The sequence below is a fragment of the Carassius auratus genome, chromosome 5 (genome assembly GCF_003368295.1).
Source record: "Carassius auratus strain Wakin chromosome 5, ASM336829v1, whole genome shotgun sequence".
NCBI lineage: Eukaryota > Metazoa > Chordata > Actinopteri > Cypriniformes > Cyprinidae > Carassius > Carassius auratus.
This window is the reverse complement of record NC_039247.1, coordinates 13,263,631-13,278,146: the sequence shown is the minus strand read 5'-3', so window position 1 is coordinate 13,278,146 and position 14,516 is coordinate 13,263,631. Positions and strand designations below refer to the sequence as shown.

The 14,516-nt window shown below is 37.2% G+C and overlaps 1 protein-coding gene across 1 annotated transcript in view; it reads left to right on the top strand.

Annotated features, from left to right (window-relative positions):
* LOC113076277 (relaxin receptor 1-like) overlaps positions 1–13,667 on the top strand; it is a 30,129-nt gene extending 16,462 nt beyond the window's left edge. Inside the window, exons 11-18 of the mRNA XM_026248939.1 lie at positions 2,204–2,275; positions 3,042–3,113; positions 3,366–3,437; positions 5,961–6,032; positions 7,896–8,125; positions 10,105–10,515; positions 11,344–11,556; positions 12,388–13,667. Of these exons, the coding sequence (XP_026104724.1) occupies positions 2,204–2,275; positions 3,042–3,113; positions 3,366–3,437; positions 5,961–6,032; positions 7,896–8,125; positions 10,105–10,515; positions 11,344–11,556; positions 12,388–12,527 (1,282 nt within the window). The 3' untranslated portion in view covers positions 12,528–13,667. The remainder of the gene's footprint in view (positions 1–2,203; positions 2,276–3,041; positions 3,114–3,365; positions 3,438–5,960; positions 6,033–7,895; positions 8,126–10,104; positions 10,516–11,343; positions 11,557–12,387) is intronic.
* The last annotated feature ends 849 nt before the right edge of the window (positions 13,668–14,516 follow it).

Genomic DNA, 14,516 nt, shown 5'->3' with positions numbered 1-14,516 from the left:
CGAAGTGAATAAATTACAATAATTACTCATGTTTTAGATGTACATGTTGATATGCGTCAGGAATATCTGGTGCAGTGGTGTAAAGCCTTTGATTTGATCTGTCAGTGGCATTTGAAGGACAGTCAGTCCTGAGGGACTGAGCCTGCTGCATCATGACAGCATTTTGGTGTATTTTCAACTACAGGCAGTTTTATGTCCCAGAAGTTGTTTTTAATTAAAACTGACAGATTTTAATATTTCATTATTATGTTTTTATTTTTACAAATATGTTTGCCTATTTTACCCTAGACACCGAAGTGTAAAGGGTTAGTTCACCCAAAAATCTAAATTATATCATTAATAACTTACCCTCATGTTGTTCCAAACCCGTAAGACCTCCGTTCATCTTCAAAACACAGTTTAAGATATTTTAGATTTAGTCCGAGAGCTCTCAGTCCCTCCATTGAAGCTGTGTGTACGGTATACTGTCCATGTCCAGAAAGGTAAGAAAAACATCATCAAAGTAGTCCATGTGACATCAGAGGGTCAGTTAGAATATCTTGAAGCATCGAAAATACATTTTGGTCCAAAAATAGCAAAAACTAAGACTTTATTCATCATTGTCTTCTCTTCCGTGTCTGTTGTGAGAGAGTTCAAAACTCTGCAGTTTAGTGATACCCGGTTCGCGAACGAATCATTCGATTTAACCGATTCTTCTTGAACCAGTTCACCAAATTGAACTGAATCGTTTTAAACTGTTCGCATCTCCTATACGCATTAATCCACAAATGACTTAAGCTGTTAACTTTTTTAATGTTGCTGACATTCCCTCTGAGTTCAAACAAACCAATATCCCGGAGTAATTCATGTACTCAAACAGTACAGCCTGATCTCACAGTCAAAACTTACATATTTAGACGTAAATTAAAACTGTCCAATACGTATGTGCCTTTACGTATTTACAGTGTCATTTACTTATGATCTGGACGTAATTACAGGTTCGATACATATCAAAATTTACGTAAAAACAACCTCAAATACGTACAGATAGAACGTGTTCTCTGACCAGTCAGTTATCCATAGAAATTTGCTCATGAAGCTGCTTTTCAATGCGTATCTGAAGTTCTGCTACAAGATGGCAGCCCCCAGCCGACTGCCAATCAGGCGGCAAGGAAGTCGACCGGAAGTTGAAGTCGGCTGGGGGCTGCCATCTTGTAGCAGAACTTCACTTGCGTTAGCATTCCCATTGACTCCCATTCATTTTGGCCTCACTTTGACAGCGAATAACTTTAAATCTGAGGCGTTTAAAGACTCCGTTTGTCCATTATTTATTTCTAAAGATACACGACAATGTATAAAGGGCTCCATTACCTTCTATGTTACATGTTAATATTTTTGGACCAAAATGTATTTTCAAAGCTTCAAAAATTCTAACTGACCCTCTGATGTCACATGGACTACTTTGATGATGTTTTTCTTACCTTTCTGGACATGGACAGTATACCGTACACACAGCTTCAATGGAGAGCTCTCGGACTAAATCTAAAATATCTTAAACTGTGTTCTGAAGATGAACGGAGGTATCATGGGTTTGGAACGACATGAGGGTGAGTTATTAATAACATAATTTTGATTTTTGGGTGAACTAACCCCTTTAATGAAAATCTAGAAAACAATAAAAATGGATTAAAACAAATTAAGACTTGTGTGCAAACAGTATATGACTTGAATGTATGTGGACTTTCACTAATGTGAGCTTATACAAGAGTTAATGAAACACTCAGGATGAAAATCTACATTTCACTCTAGTGTAACGTAATCTTACATCGACACTGTGTGTTTGTTGTGATATCTGATCCAGCTCAATCAGTCTATTTCTCAATCCAAAAATGTTTCAGTTATCAGGACATGTCACGTTTCTTCAAAAATGTGAATATTTTAAATATTTTGATATGTCCTGTGCTTTTCAGACGTAATCTGGGACTGCCAATGTGTCCTTGTGTACTAATGCATTATTGAAAATTTTTGTGGTAGTTTCTGGAAGCATGAACCAGATAGATAGATCTTAAGTGTGATCTTCAGACTCTATTATGACCCAGAGATAGAAGCAGAGCTGATTTACATATAGATGTATAAGACTTCATTCTGCGGCACTGAAAGCCTTAATGAATTTGGGTATACGTTTGAGGTGGTGCTATTATACATATGTCTTTTTCTGGTTTAGAGCGTTAAGGAGAAATCGCATCAGCACCATTGAGGAGGGAACATTTGCAGACATGCAAAGATTGATAGACCTGTGAGTATACACACAAACACATGCACACAGGTAAATGGGGGCATTCATTTTTACAGAGTCCCTAGCTACATTTTGTTGTCGTTATATTTTCAGGTCATTGCTTATAAAAATGTGTGCACCAGAGAGAAAGCAGGGGATTGTATTTGTGAGCTTTTACATACAAATGAAAATTCTGCCTCTCGTTCTCATTTACTCACCCTCACGTCATTCCGAATCTGTATTTCTCTCTTTCTTCACTAAAACACAAAAAAGGATGAACAATGTTTACATGGCTCTCTCCCAGAAAGCATACAGAAATGAAAAGCAGAAAAGGGCTGAAGTTTGTGTACACTCACAGCTAAGGTCGAGGCCAAGAGTTTAGTCAATTTTGCCCTGTAACATAAAGGTATCATATAGCTTCGGAAGATTCATCTATGAAGCACCTTTTTTTCTTAATTTGCCCTGGTCATGTGTTTATTTTTATTTTTTATATATAAACATTTTTCAGTCCCCTCTTGTGTTCCATGAAAGAGTGACAACACGTAGGTGAATACATTTTGACTGAATGTTCATTTTTGGGTGAACTCTCCCTTTTAGCCAATCTCTGCTCAGATTTTGATGTCAGACAGAGAGCGACAGAAAGAGAGACACCTGCTCAGATAATCTCAGCCTGATAAGCACAAATGGTGGAACAGAGTTTCTATTTGAAGATCTTTTAGTTTAATTTATTTCATGAATGATTAAGTTGAAAAATGATCCATTGAATTTGCTGTGACTTGATTTACAGAGATGTGTCGGTGAACCAGATTAAAGACCTGCCTCCATCTCTGTTCCAGAACCTCAAGAACCTCAAACAGCTGTGAGAGCCACATTCTGCACTTTATTATTTATGTTGCAAATTGTTTTGTTTATATTCCCTCTTTCTACGCTTAAAAGTTCAGCTGTAATTTTATTGCGGTCCCTCAGTTGCACAAAACTTCAGTGTTACTCATTTGTGATTCACTGATTGGTTGAAAGCCTGTTCAGATGAAGTGACAGGCCTTATGAATCATAGTGCAGCGTTTATCGATATCTGTTTTACTGTTTGTGTGTCTGTGTGTGTTTGTTTCAGAAATATTTCCAACAATCCCTTGGCGCATATATGCGACAATCAGTTTGACAGTTTGGTGAATCTACAGTCACTGTGAGTAAACAGAAATGAACAGATCTTAAGTTATTATGTTGGTGCTGTGTATTAGGGGGGATCTTTTATTTAAAGGGGGGGGGGTGAAATGCTATTTCATGCATACTGAGTTTTTTACACTGTTAAAGAGTTGGATTCCCATGCTAAACATGGACAAAGTTTCAAAAATTAAGTTGTACGTTTTTGAAGGAGTATTTCTGTTCCAAAAATACTCCTTCCGGTTTGTCACAAGTTTCAGAAAGTTTTTTTCGAGTATGGCTCTGTGTGACGTTAGATGAAGCGGAATTTCCTCATATGGGTCCTAAGGCACTTCTGCCGGAAGAGCGCGCGCTCCCGTATAGCAGAGCACTGAGAGCGCAACAGACTTCACTGATCAGAGCGAGAGCGTCGCGAAATGTCACAAAAGGAGTGTTTTTGGTTGCCAGGGCAAGACAACCCTGCACAGATTACCAAAGAAAAAACAGCATTAAGGGACCAGTGGATGGAGTTTATTTTTACAGAGCATCAACGGAGTTGTGTAAGTGTTTGTGTTTGTTCCCTGCATTTCGAAGATGCTTGTTTTACAAACAAGGCCCAGTTTGACGAAAGATTTGCGTATCGTTTATTTTTATTAAGGATGATGCAATCCCAACGAAAAAGGGTCACGATCGTGTGTTGGAACCACAGGTGGTGAGTAAAACTGCTTAAAATATCTCTTCCTCATTGTTAGTGCGTCCGCCTCCCATCGGAGACCCGGGTTCGAGCCCCGCTCGGAGCGAGTCGTTGCTGTTGCTGCTCTCGTTCAGTTTCAGCCTCAGGATCTGATTCTGGATCATAAATAAACGGCTGAATCTGACTGTTAGCCATGGTTTATTTTGGATGATGGTTTTTTCCTCCAGGTAATGTCAGAGCCATTAAATATGTTTTTCAATGGCTCTGGGTAATGTCACAGCTTCCAAACGCTCTCAACCCAAAAGCCTACTGGCGCTCGTGATTCTTTAGCTCCGCCCACACGCCACGCCTCCAGTTGGTCGTGTTTTTCCGGGAAAAATCAGTACAGATTATCTTTCTCTTATGAATATAATAAAACTAAAGACTTTTTGGAGTTATGAAGGATGCAGTACTACTCTATAGGTACTCAAGATTAACAGGATATTGAGTGAAAACGAGCATTTCACCCCCCCCCCCCCCCCCTTTAATCATGTGTGCATGATTAAGAATTACACAGAAATCTACATCATATTTACATGACCTTCATATCCAATAATTGACTGCTGGTGTCAGCAAGTAATCAAACCACTGTTAATCAGAGAATAATTAAATATCACAGTGAATGAGCTCTTTATACAGACTCTGATTAGGCATTCAATTATGGTTACAAACCTATTATTTTAATCTTATATAATGGGTTTCATTATAAGGGTAGGGTTTCACAATAGATGGGTATACTTTAGGTTACTCTGTGCCTGTTTTAATAAAGCACTTGCGGGTTTAACAAGCATTCCTGTTCTGTCACTGGTCCTTGCATTTTCCCCACAGTGTCTTGGAGTGAAGCAGCTCAGCTTTTTTTTTTCTTTTCACTTCTGCTGCTTGAGCTCTGTAGACCTGCATAAGTAGGACATATTCCTGGATCGACATCATATGGTGTCCCTGGAAATGTATTCCTTTCAGCAAGTCATAGACCTGCTCAGAAGACATATTTAGTGCTCAGACGATCAGAAGACTCTTTAAAATCCTTAGGTGAAATAAAAATGAAAATAAATTAAACACTTACTGACATAAAGTAAGATTGGTGAGCTGTAATATAAATTAGATCTGAAACGTTGGAGTTTTCCGAGTCATTTGTGAAATTGAGGATCTCAGCCGAAAAATCTGAGTAGAACATTTTACAAAAGAAAAAGTTGTAATTTGTTCTTCCTTTATTCTCATTTCTTTCTAAGGGTACAGGAATCTAACTTGAGAACCCAAACTATAATCCTAAAGTTGGATGCCAGTGATTGGTTAATAGTAATGTTGTTTAAGGTTGTATTTACAGATCCAGGAACAGCTTCCATTTCTATGCTGGAGTTCTATTCTTACAAACCCACTCACTATTGCAATCCCCAGTGAATTCTGCTGGACTTACCAACAGGCATCATGAAAAAAAAGCAACCAAAAAATGCCCCTGAATATATGTACATACATCAGGAAAATTATTTCTGGTTGATTGCATGTTACTAACAACCAGAGAGACAATTGGGCAGAGATAAAAATAAATAATAAATAACATTACAACATAACATAACTTAAAAAAGATAACTATTTTGACTGTAGGCAAATTCTAGAATCGCAGTGAATGTTGTTTTGCAGTCCACAGATTACAATGCTATGATGTACGATATGTAAGATAGTCACGATGTTTAGTGAGAGCCATGTTCAGAACTGCCTTTGTTTATTCAGCTGGCTATACTGGTCTACAGTTCTCAGTTTTATTAGCTTTTATACAATGTTGTTGTATTCTGGATAAAAAAACACCTGCTAAAAATGTGTCTATTCTGTGTGCAGGAGTATGGAAGAGGTAGAGATTCCCAACATCAGCATCAGGATGTTCCGGCCCCTAACTAACCTCACTCACATGTGAGCATACTAAAATGTTACTGAAAAACTTTGTTTTTCCAATGACATCTATACATTTTCTCTAGTTAACTTTCTTTGTTTCCCTTGATTCATTCCAAATTCGTTATATGTCTATACACACGTTGTTACACTTTGCCCTCTATGGAGAGTTATCAGTTTGTTCCAGATATTCACATTTTGCGCCTCAGTCTCTCATGAGCGAAGACAAACACACCAAAAACCTCTATTAAGCCAGAAAGTCACACAGCTCGCCCTCTGAGCGCGATACAGAGAGAGGTCATTACTGCTGAATGTCGGCTAGATGGTAGCTGTCAGTTGGAGGGTGAATGATTACTGCATTTGAAAAGACAAACCTGCCGGTAAATGCAGCTCAACTTGAACTCCTGATTATTTCCAAAGATTATCTTGCTTCTTTCAGCTTGAGAACTATCTTGAACTTTTCTTCCATCATATTTAATATCTCCCGAACAGATGTGCTCCCCTCTGGGGAAATGAAAATGAAATAAAAAAGTAGTAGAGTGCAGGCATTCAGAGAGACTTTTTAATGGAATGCCATCATTTCTTTATGAGGAATCAGCCCCCCCACACCCGAGCTGAACAAAAGAACCGCCGTGTGTCGAGGAGAAGTGCTGTATAAAGTCTTTAGAGCTCTGAACCTCACGCTGAACCTGTCCGCACTTTGATGTGGAGATGAGGTTTTCGTAATTGTTTCTTTGCAGTTATTATCCGTGCTAGAATTTCACTTTTGATCTGAGACAGGCCCACTCTAGCAGACTGCGACAGTAATATAAGGTTACAAACCTGTTGATTCGTTTGATGAGGCGTAAATGTGAACAGAACAGTTTGTGTGTGTTATAGTGAAACACACATGTTTTAAGAACAGGTAGAGAAACAGATGCTCTGTTTGGGCTGAAGTGTTTCATTGTGCAGCGGGTAAAGTGTTCATTCAGGTACAAGTATTAGGTGAAGGTTCAAGCATGTTTTCTTAACAAATTCTGTAATAATTTACTCATCCTCATTAACATTAAATTTTTTATCTGTGGAAAACAAAAGATGAATTTGTAGGTGAATATCCTGATGATTCTTCCATATAATTAAAGTGAATAATAATAAAAGTGGTTCATGACTTATGTGCTATATTTAAAGCCATATTGAAGGGTTACTTACTCAAAAATGAAAATTAGCCCATAAATTATTTTTCAGACGGATCCACTCAGAGTTATATAAAAAATCTTTGATCTTTCAAGCTGTTTAATGGCACTCAACAGTTGTGTTGCTGTGCATCAGTCCAAAAGAAGTGAAATAAAAGTATCCCTTCATACTAAAAAGTGTCTCACATTGCTCTGGAAAGGTGAACAAAGTCGTCTTGCAGCAAATGGATGTGTTTTTGTAAGAAACATAACCGTATTTAAAAGATAATAATCAATTTGGATTGATGCACTGCAACACTCGCTGACTGCCATTAAAGAGCTTTTTAATGACTATTTTTTTATATAACTGGATTCATCTGAAAGAAGAAAGTCATATATATTCCTAGTAGCCTTGAGGGTGAGTCATTTATTGGCTAATTAAAATTTTTGGCTAAACTAACCCTTTAAATCTCTGTCTAACACACTCAAATGTAAGTCATAAAAAAAGAAAATCAAAAGAAACATACCAATGTTCAGTGTTTAATAAACAAGTCGTTTTTAATTGGATATTTTCATTCGTTTATGAGTCAGACTAATCGGTTTTCCAAATATCATTTTAAAAAACTTCCATTAACCATTTTTATGAGATTATTGATAAAGTATGCAATTATGTGTAAAACAACTTTTCTTTTCTATTCTCTCTTTTTTTTTTTTATGTGTTGGATAATTTCAGTTATTTTAAGCGTTTTGAGTTCTGTGGATATTCTCCCAACGTGCGGAGCTGCAAGCCAAACACAGACGGCATCTCATCCTTTGAGAATCTGCTGGCAAACATCATTCTGCGCGTGTTTGTCTGGGTCGTCGCCTTCATCATTTGCTTCGGAAACATCTTCGTCATCTGTCTGCGGTCCTGTATCGCTTCAGAGAATCAACATCACACCATGGCCATCAAATCCCTCTGCTGTGAGTCCATTATACATCAAACATGAGCGCCACACAACCAATATACAGCTCCTACTCAGCCCCAGTGAAACTCAAATGATCCATCAGTCCAAATTCATTTCATGTACTAAAAAAAGGGAGACACGAAAACTTTCAAACTTAAAACAGTTGTCTGACTACATCAGATAAGAGTGACATTTCTATCCATGATACAATAAACTAAATCAATATAAAAGTCAATATAAAACATTATTTCACAACAGCAAAACACACTTTAGATTAAAATAATACTATAATGCTTTAGACTATATATTCAACAAGAGAAAACTAGGGGTGTTCAAACATAATGCGATCTGAGAGATAATCTGATTTTATCAAATGATCTCGAGACATTTGAAAGCAGGGTCTAATTTTGGAAGTTCACATGCATCAGACAAACAGGCTTTAAGTGTCACAGTTCCCTCTAATTGCAGCATTTACACACATATGTGCCATTATATGCCATCAGCTAATTATACACATCAACACATAGCCCTGAAACTCACTAAATTATACATCTATGCAGTATCACAAGCTTTTAATAAACATCAAAACACACACTCTCTTTCCCACCCACTGGGCAAATTAATTATTACAACAGTCGGTATCTTTAGACACGAACAAAGAGAGCTTTCTGACTTGTGTACGACCTCGCTGACACATGACACACACTGCAGCAACAAGACTCATACCTGGACGCACATACACAACTTCATTCCACGACAGAAATGGAAAGTTTGATTAGAACGGGTTGGATCAGCGTGCGATATCTAGAGCTGTTCAGCTGGGGATCAGAGTCTGAGGACTAATCAGTGTCTCAGTGATGGAGAGAGATAGCAGACAGCAGGCTGAAAAGAGGTGGACGGATGAACAGATGGCTGGATGGCTGCAGTTTTTTAACCCACGTAGAGTTGAAAGGACACGTTGCTCTCTTAAATGATCAAACCCTGTCGCCTCCTCAGATGAGAGACATGCAGAGAGGTGAGAGTTTGTGGTCTGGTGTCTCACCAGCTCTAGAGTTTCCCACCGGGTGACATTGGCTGCAATATGTTCAGTAGAGGGATGGGGGGTTGTTAGGGGTCTTGATGTATCTGTAGGCCTTCCTTAGTTATTCAGCCAGGACTAGAATAACACAGTATTAATGTTTACTTGCAAAAACCCATTCACAGTGTGTGAAACTATTTTGATGAATGAAAACGAAGTGTGAGACATCTGTGAGGGAGGGAAAGTGATTTGGAGGGTGGGCAGGGAATGAAAATGTGTGGGTGATTTGGTATTTGTTCATTATTAGCTGAATCAGCTGCTCAGCAGGTTTCTGAGATACACAAAGAGAGAGAACTAAAAAAAAAAAAAAAAACTAACTGGCATGACCATGCACACACTACCGTAAGTAAATAAATACCAGAAAGCAATAGAAGATGACTGACTGACTGACAGACAGATCAATAGTTTCATTTATACACTATTGTATTTATTATATTTTGAATTAGCTTATATTTTTATATTTCAGTTTTTTATAATGAATGTAATTCACATTTTAGTAATTTTATGTGAACAAAAACTAATAAAAATATTAGTTTTTGTTTATTTTTTAAGAACAAATATTTCCACGTAGATTTTATTTATTTTTATTGCAGATATCTAGTAATTTTAGCACTTAAATTTACATATTTCAGTTTGTTGCCAAACCAACATTTTAATTTCTGTTTTGGTTTTTTAAGCTAATATTTCTATTTTATTGCATTTCAGCTTTATTTCATCTACTGAAAAAGATTTTTAATAGTTTTAATCAGCCATGCAACAAATAAATATATGTGTTAAATAGATTGTCCATCCAAACGCATTGAAATGTGTTTGGATGGACAGAGGGGCAAAAGGATAAAGGATGAATGGTTGGCAATGATAGATTGATGAATAGATGCTGAATCATGTATTAAGATACATTTGTTTACCTCTGATAGGTGCAGACTGTCTCATGGGCGTGTATCTGCTTTTCATCGGTGCCTTTGACATCAAGTATTGCGGCGAGTACAACCGTCATGCTCAGATATGGATGGAGAGCCTGTCCTGCCAGCTGATTGGCTCTCTGGCCATGTTGTCCACAGAGGTCTCTGTCATGATGTTGACCTACATGACACTAGAGAAGTACCTGTGCATCGTCTTCCCCTTCCATCATTACCGTCCCGGACGAAAGCAGACCCTCTGCTCACTGACCTTAATCTGGCTGCTAGGATTTATCATTGCCGTTATTCCCTTCTGGGATAAACAGACATTTGGAAATTTTTATGGGCGGAATGGAGTATGTTTCCCTCTTCACTCAGACCAGACAGAGAAACCTGGAGCCAGATGCTATTCTACAGCCATTTTTCTCGGTGAGAGCAGAGGGCACTGGAGTGTGTACATTTTGAACTGATTATGTATGAGACCTGGATAAGCCAGTGTGTGTGTGTGTGTGTGTGTGTGTGTGTGTATCATTCTCTGGAGGTGACTAAGCTTTGAATTGGGCTTGTCCTGGGTTATCTAACAATATTTCTGCATTTCCCCAGAGATTCAATCGTGCAGTTTTATTTTTTTGTAAAGTAAATAAATAAAAAAGTCCGCCCTGGTCGCAATAGCCACCAGTCTCTGAACAACAAAAAATATATATATGTAAATAGATTAAAATAAAATAAAATATTTAATTACTTTTTTTTTTTTATCATTTTCCAGCAAAAATATCTAAAGATCAAGTACATCTAAAGTACATCTCTTTGAAAAGACTTGTTTTTAGAGAATACATAATTAATTAATATTTTTAATATCCATTTCTGCCATTTTTTTAAGGAAAGGAGGAAAAAGTAGTAGGAAAACTTAATTAAAAGTCTTCCTAAAAGTCAAGTCTTCTTTTATGAAGATATTCTGAATATAATTTTTAAACATATATAAACAATTTAATACAAAAAAGCTTCCCAAGCAAATATTACAAAAATTGCAAAAATAAAAAGACCTTATGTGTCTGTGTGTGTATATATATATATATATATATATATATATATATATATATATATATATATATGTGTGTGTGTGTGTGTGTGTGTGTGTGCAGATAATGTAGAAAATGACTAAATTGGTGAAACTTTCACAGTCAAATTCACATCTTATCCAGTTCAACACATTTTTCGCCTGAAGTTCCTAAAGATTTATTCATGTTTTTCTTTCAGGTCTAAATCTGCTGGCTTTCGTGGTAATTGTATTCTCCTACTCCAGTATGTTTTACTCTGTCCAGAAGACGGCGAAGACAGCACGTCAAACAGTTTTCGATCGAGAAGTCACTATTGCAAAGAGATTTTTCTTCATTGTGTTCACTGATGCCATGTGCTGGATCCCCATCTTCATCTTGAAGATACTCTCACTACTAAGAGTACAGATTGCAGGTAAGTAAACACGTGTGATCCCATGCTACCTAACATGTGTGAGAGAACATGCCAACCGGGCATTATAAGTGTGTCTCTTTACTCATAATCGCTGTGACCGCAGTTTGGCTGCACATTAGCTAATGATCTTAAAGAGACAGCTCATTAATATTACACCATGGTGAAATGAGATGTGTACTGCAAGAGCTTTACATTCAGATCTGACCTCTCCTTTGGTAAATATTGATTTTATTTAATTGTATTTATTGTTTGCTTTGTAAACTTTGACACACTGCACAAATCGTTTTACATAACTAATATAAATAAATTGCTTCACATGGAGTGACAAGTTAAAATAAATACATCCACTGGGGCATTACTCTTAATGGGACAACTTTTCTGTACATTATACATTTTTAGGGGTATATAAGTTACAAAGTTGTCCCTTTAAGGTGAAGGTACTAGGTAATACTAGTGCACTACTAATAAGATGCTAATGTATCTTAAAAAAAGAGAAATAGAAAGATTAATATGGATTATAATGTATGGTGAAGTACAAATAAATCACTTCAGGTTATTAAAATGGAGAATCAAGCTTGTCTAGTGGCATATTGTTAATAAAATCAAGTAAATATCTGTTGACAACTGTTAATAGCCTGTCTGAGCCGAGAGGCACATTTTTGATTAGTCGATGGCTGAGGAGCTGAAGCCCCGGGCACATGGAGGATTAGACATTCAACAGCCATGAGCACACATGAACACTTATCAGCTCGAATGGCTTTGCAGTTCTTCTCTTGGACAATACGGTTTAATCTGCACTTTCTTTTTTCTCTCTCTCTCTGTCTCCTCCAGGCACCATCATTCTGTGGGTGGTGATATTTATCCTGCCCATAAACAGCGCCCTGAACCCCATCCTGTACACTATCACAACCAGCGCCTTTCAGCAGAGACTCAAACTGTGTTTGAAATATCGCTGCCAGCAGACAAACTGACACAAGCACACACATACGCACACTATGCACCTGCTCTGAGTTTAATATTCCATGTGGAATAAAAAGTAAATAGATGACAGGATAATGACCACACACACACACACAAGATGCTCTCGTTCTCAGCTCAAGCTAATAAGGCTTATAAGGGCCTGTAGGGTTGAAGTCATGAGAGCATACACGGAAACATTAAGCAGCATACCATCAGAAATAATATATGCATTTGCCATCAATATGTAAAACCAGGCCTTATATGAAAAAAAGAAACAAAGAAATCACGTACATGCAAAAAAACTGCCAAATAGATGTAGAGCATTGCGTGTACAGGCAGGGAAAGCCAAACTCTGGCTGTCAGAGGATGCAGGCAGGAAACAGTTCAGGACGAACCCGGCAGGGTGACAATTGGAACCCTTCCAACTCATTTAATTGCATTTTTACGAGTTTGCCTTGCAGATAATGAAGCAAGAAGAATAGTATGTGTATTTGGCATGCTGTCTGAGGAGAGGGCTCCGAGCTTGGTTATTTTTTCCAGAACCCGGGGCACTTCCACCCTTGTCCGAGGGGAGGGCTCTGAGCTTGGCATTTGCCTGAACGGACAGCGCCCCCACCCCTTAGGAACGGGTCGATAGTGAGGATTCGGGGTGGCGGAGGGATAATGAAAGTCTAGAGAGAATGAAAGTATGGCTGCTATGATTATTTATAGTGGTTCTCTCTCGTGGTGGTTGGATAGATTAAGCATTTACTGTTAGTGATTTGGCCGGGTTGATTATCTGCGTGTGCTCCTTCTGAAATTTGTCAATAAAACATCACTTAGTGTGCTTGTACGGTTGTGTTTGGAAAACAGAAAGGCGGTAGCATACAGTCAGGATAGAAAATGTCCAGATAGACCAAAAACTATATACTGGAGTGGAAGAAATGAGTAGGCTTTAGAAAAGATGTCAAAATCAAAGATCAGACTAAGACTAATCATAACACTTCATCCATGAAAAAGTACAAAGAAATACAGATCATGATGGTGTTCACGTTGGCATCAAATGACAGATTTGTTCCAGATTGCTGTTATTAAGATTACATGAAATTATTGTGAGAGGTAATTATTTCTTTAAACTCACGGCTTTCATTTGTCTGCTGTAATTTGTCAGTTGTCTTCAATATGTAAAATGAATGTAAAATCCAAATAATTGCAATGAATAAATTATAATTATTTCATTACATTTCATTGCACTCATTTGGCAGCACTGACTCTTTTTCTTTTGCTCTGACATATATATATGTATATATATATATATATATATATATATATATATATATATATATATATATATATATATATATATATATATTATCTTACCACTAAATCAGCTTGTAGAGAATGCCTTTTAAGAAAGACATACAGACCTCATTACCAGAGAGCAGCTTTACCGAACACTGTAAAAAATAAAAACCGCTCCAACTCAAAATATTCTAGTGATTTGGCCAATTGAAACATTTAGATCACCCTTAGGGCAAGTTTTTTTTTTTTTCATTGGCTCAAGTTAAAAAATATAGATGTTAATCATTACCCTTTTTTTAATTGGATAAAAAAATTATAATAATAACAAAGAACATTCAGTGTAGACAAGGGTTCTTTAACACTGTCCTGCAGAGATTTGCTCCAGTTCTGACACACTTGAACAAGCTAATCAACATCTTCAAGCAGGTGTCTTTGATTTCACAATCATGACTCAAAAACAAATTGAAATATACAAATCTTGGTTTGGAATACTTTCCTTGTTTCCAGTTAAAGAATAATCCATGTCATGTATAATATAGAAGATAGAAAATATTATGATAAAAATACATTAATAAATTTCTCCCACTCAGTTGGTTAAAGACTCCGACCCAACACTATACATCTACATCCATCCATTTTCCACAGCACAGGGATGCTGGAACCCATTCCAGAGTCTAAAATACAGTCACACTCAGACCTAGAGTGTTTCCAATTCACCT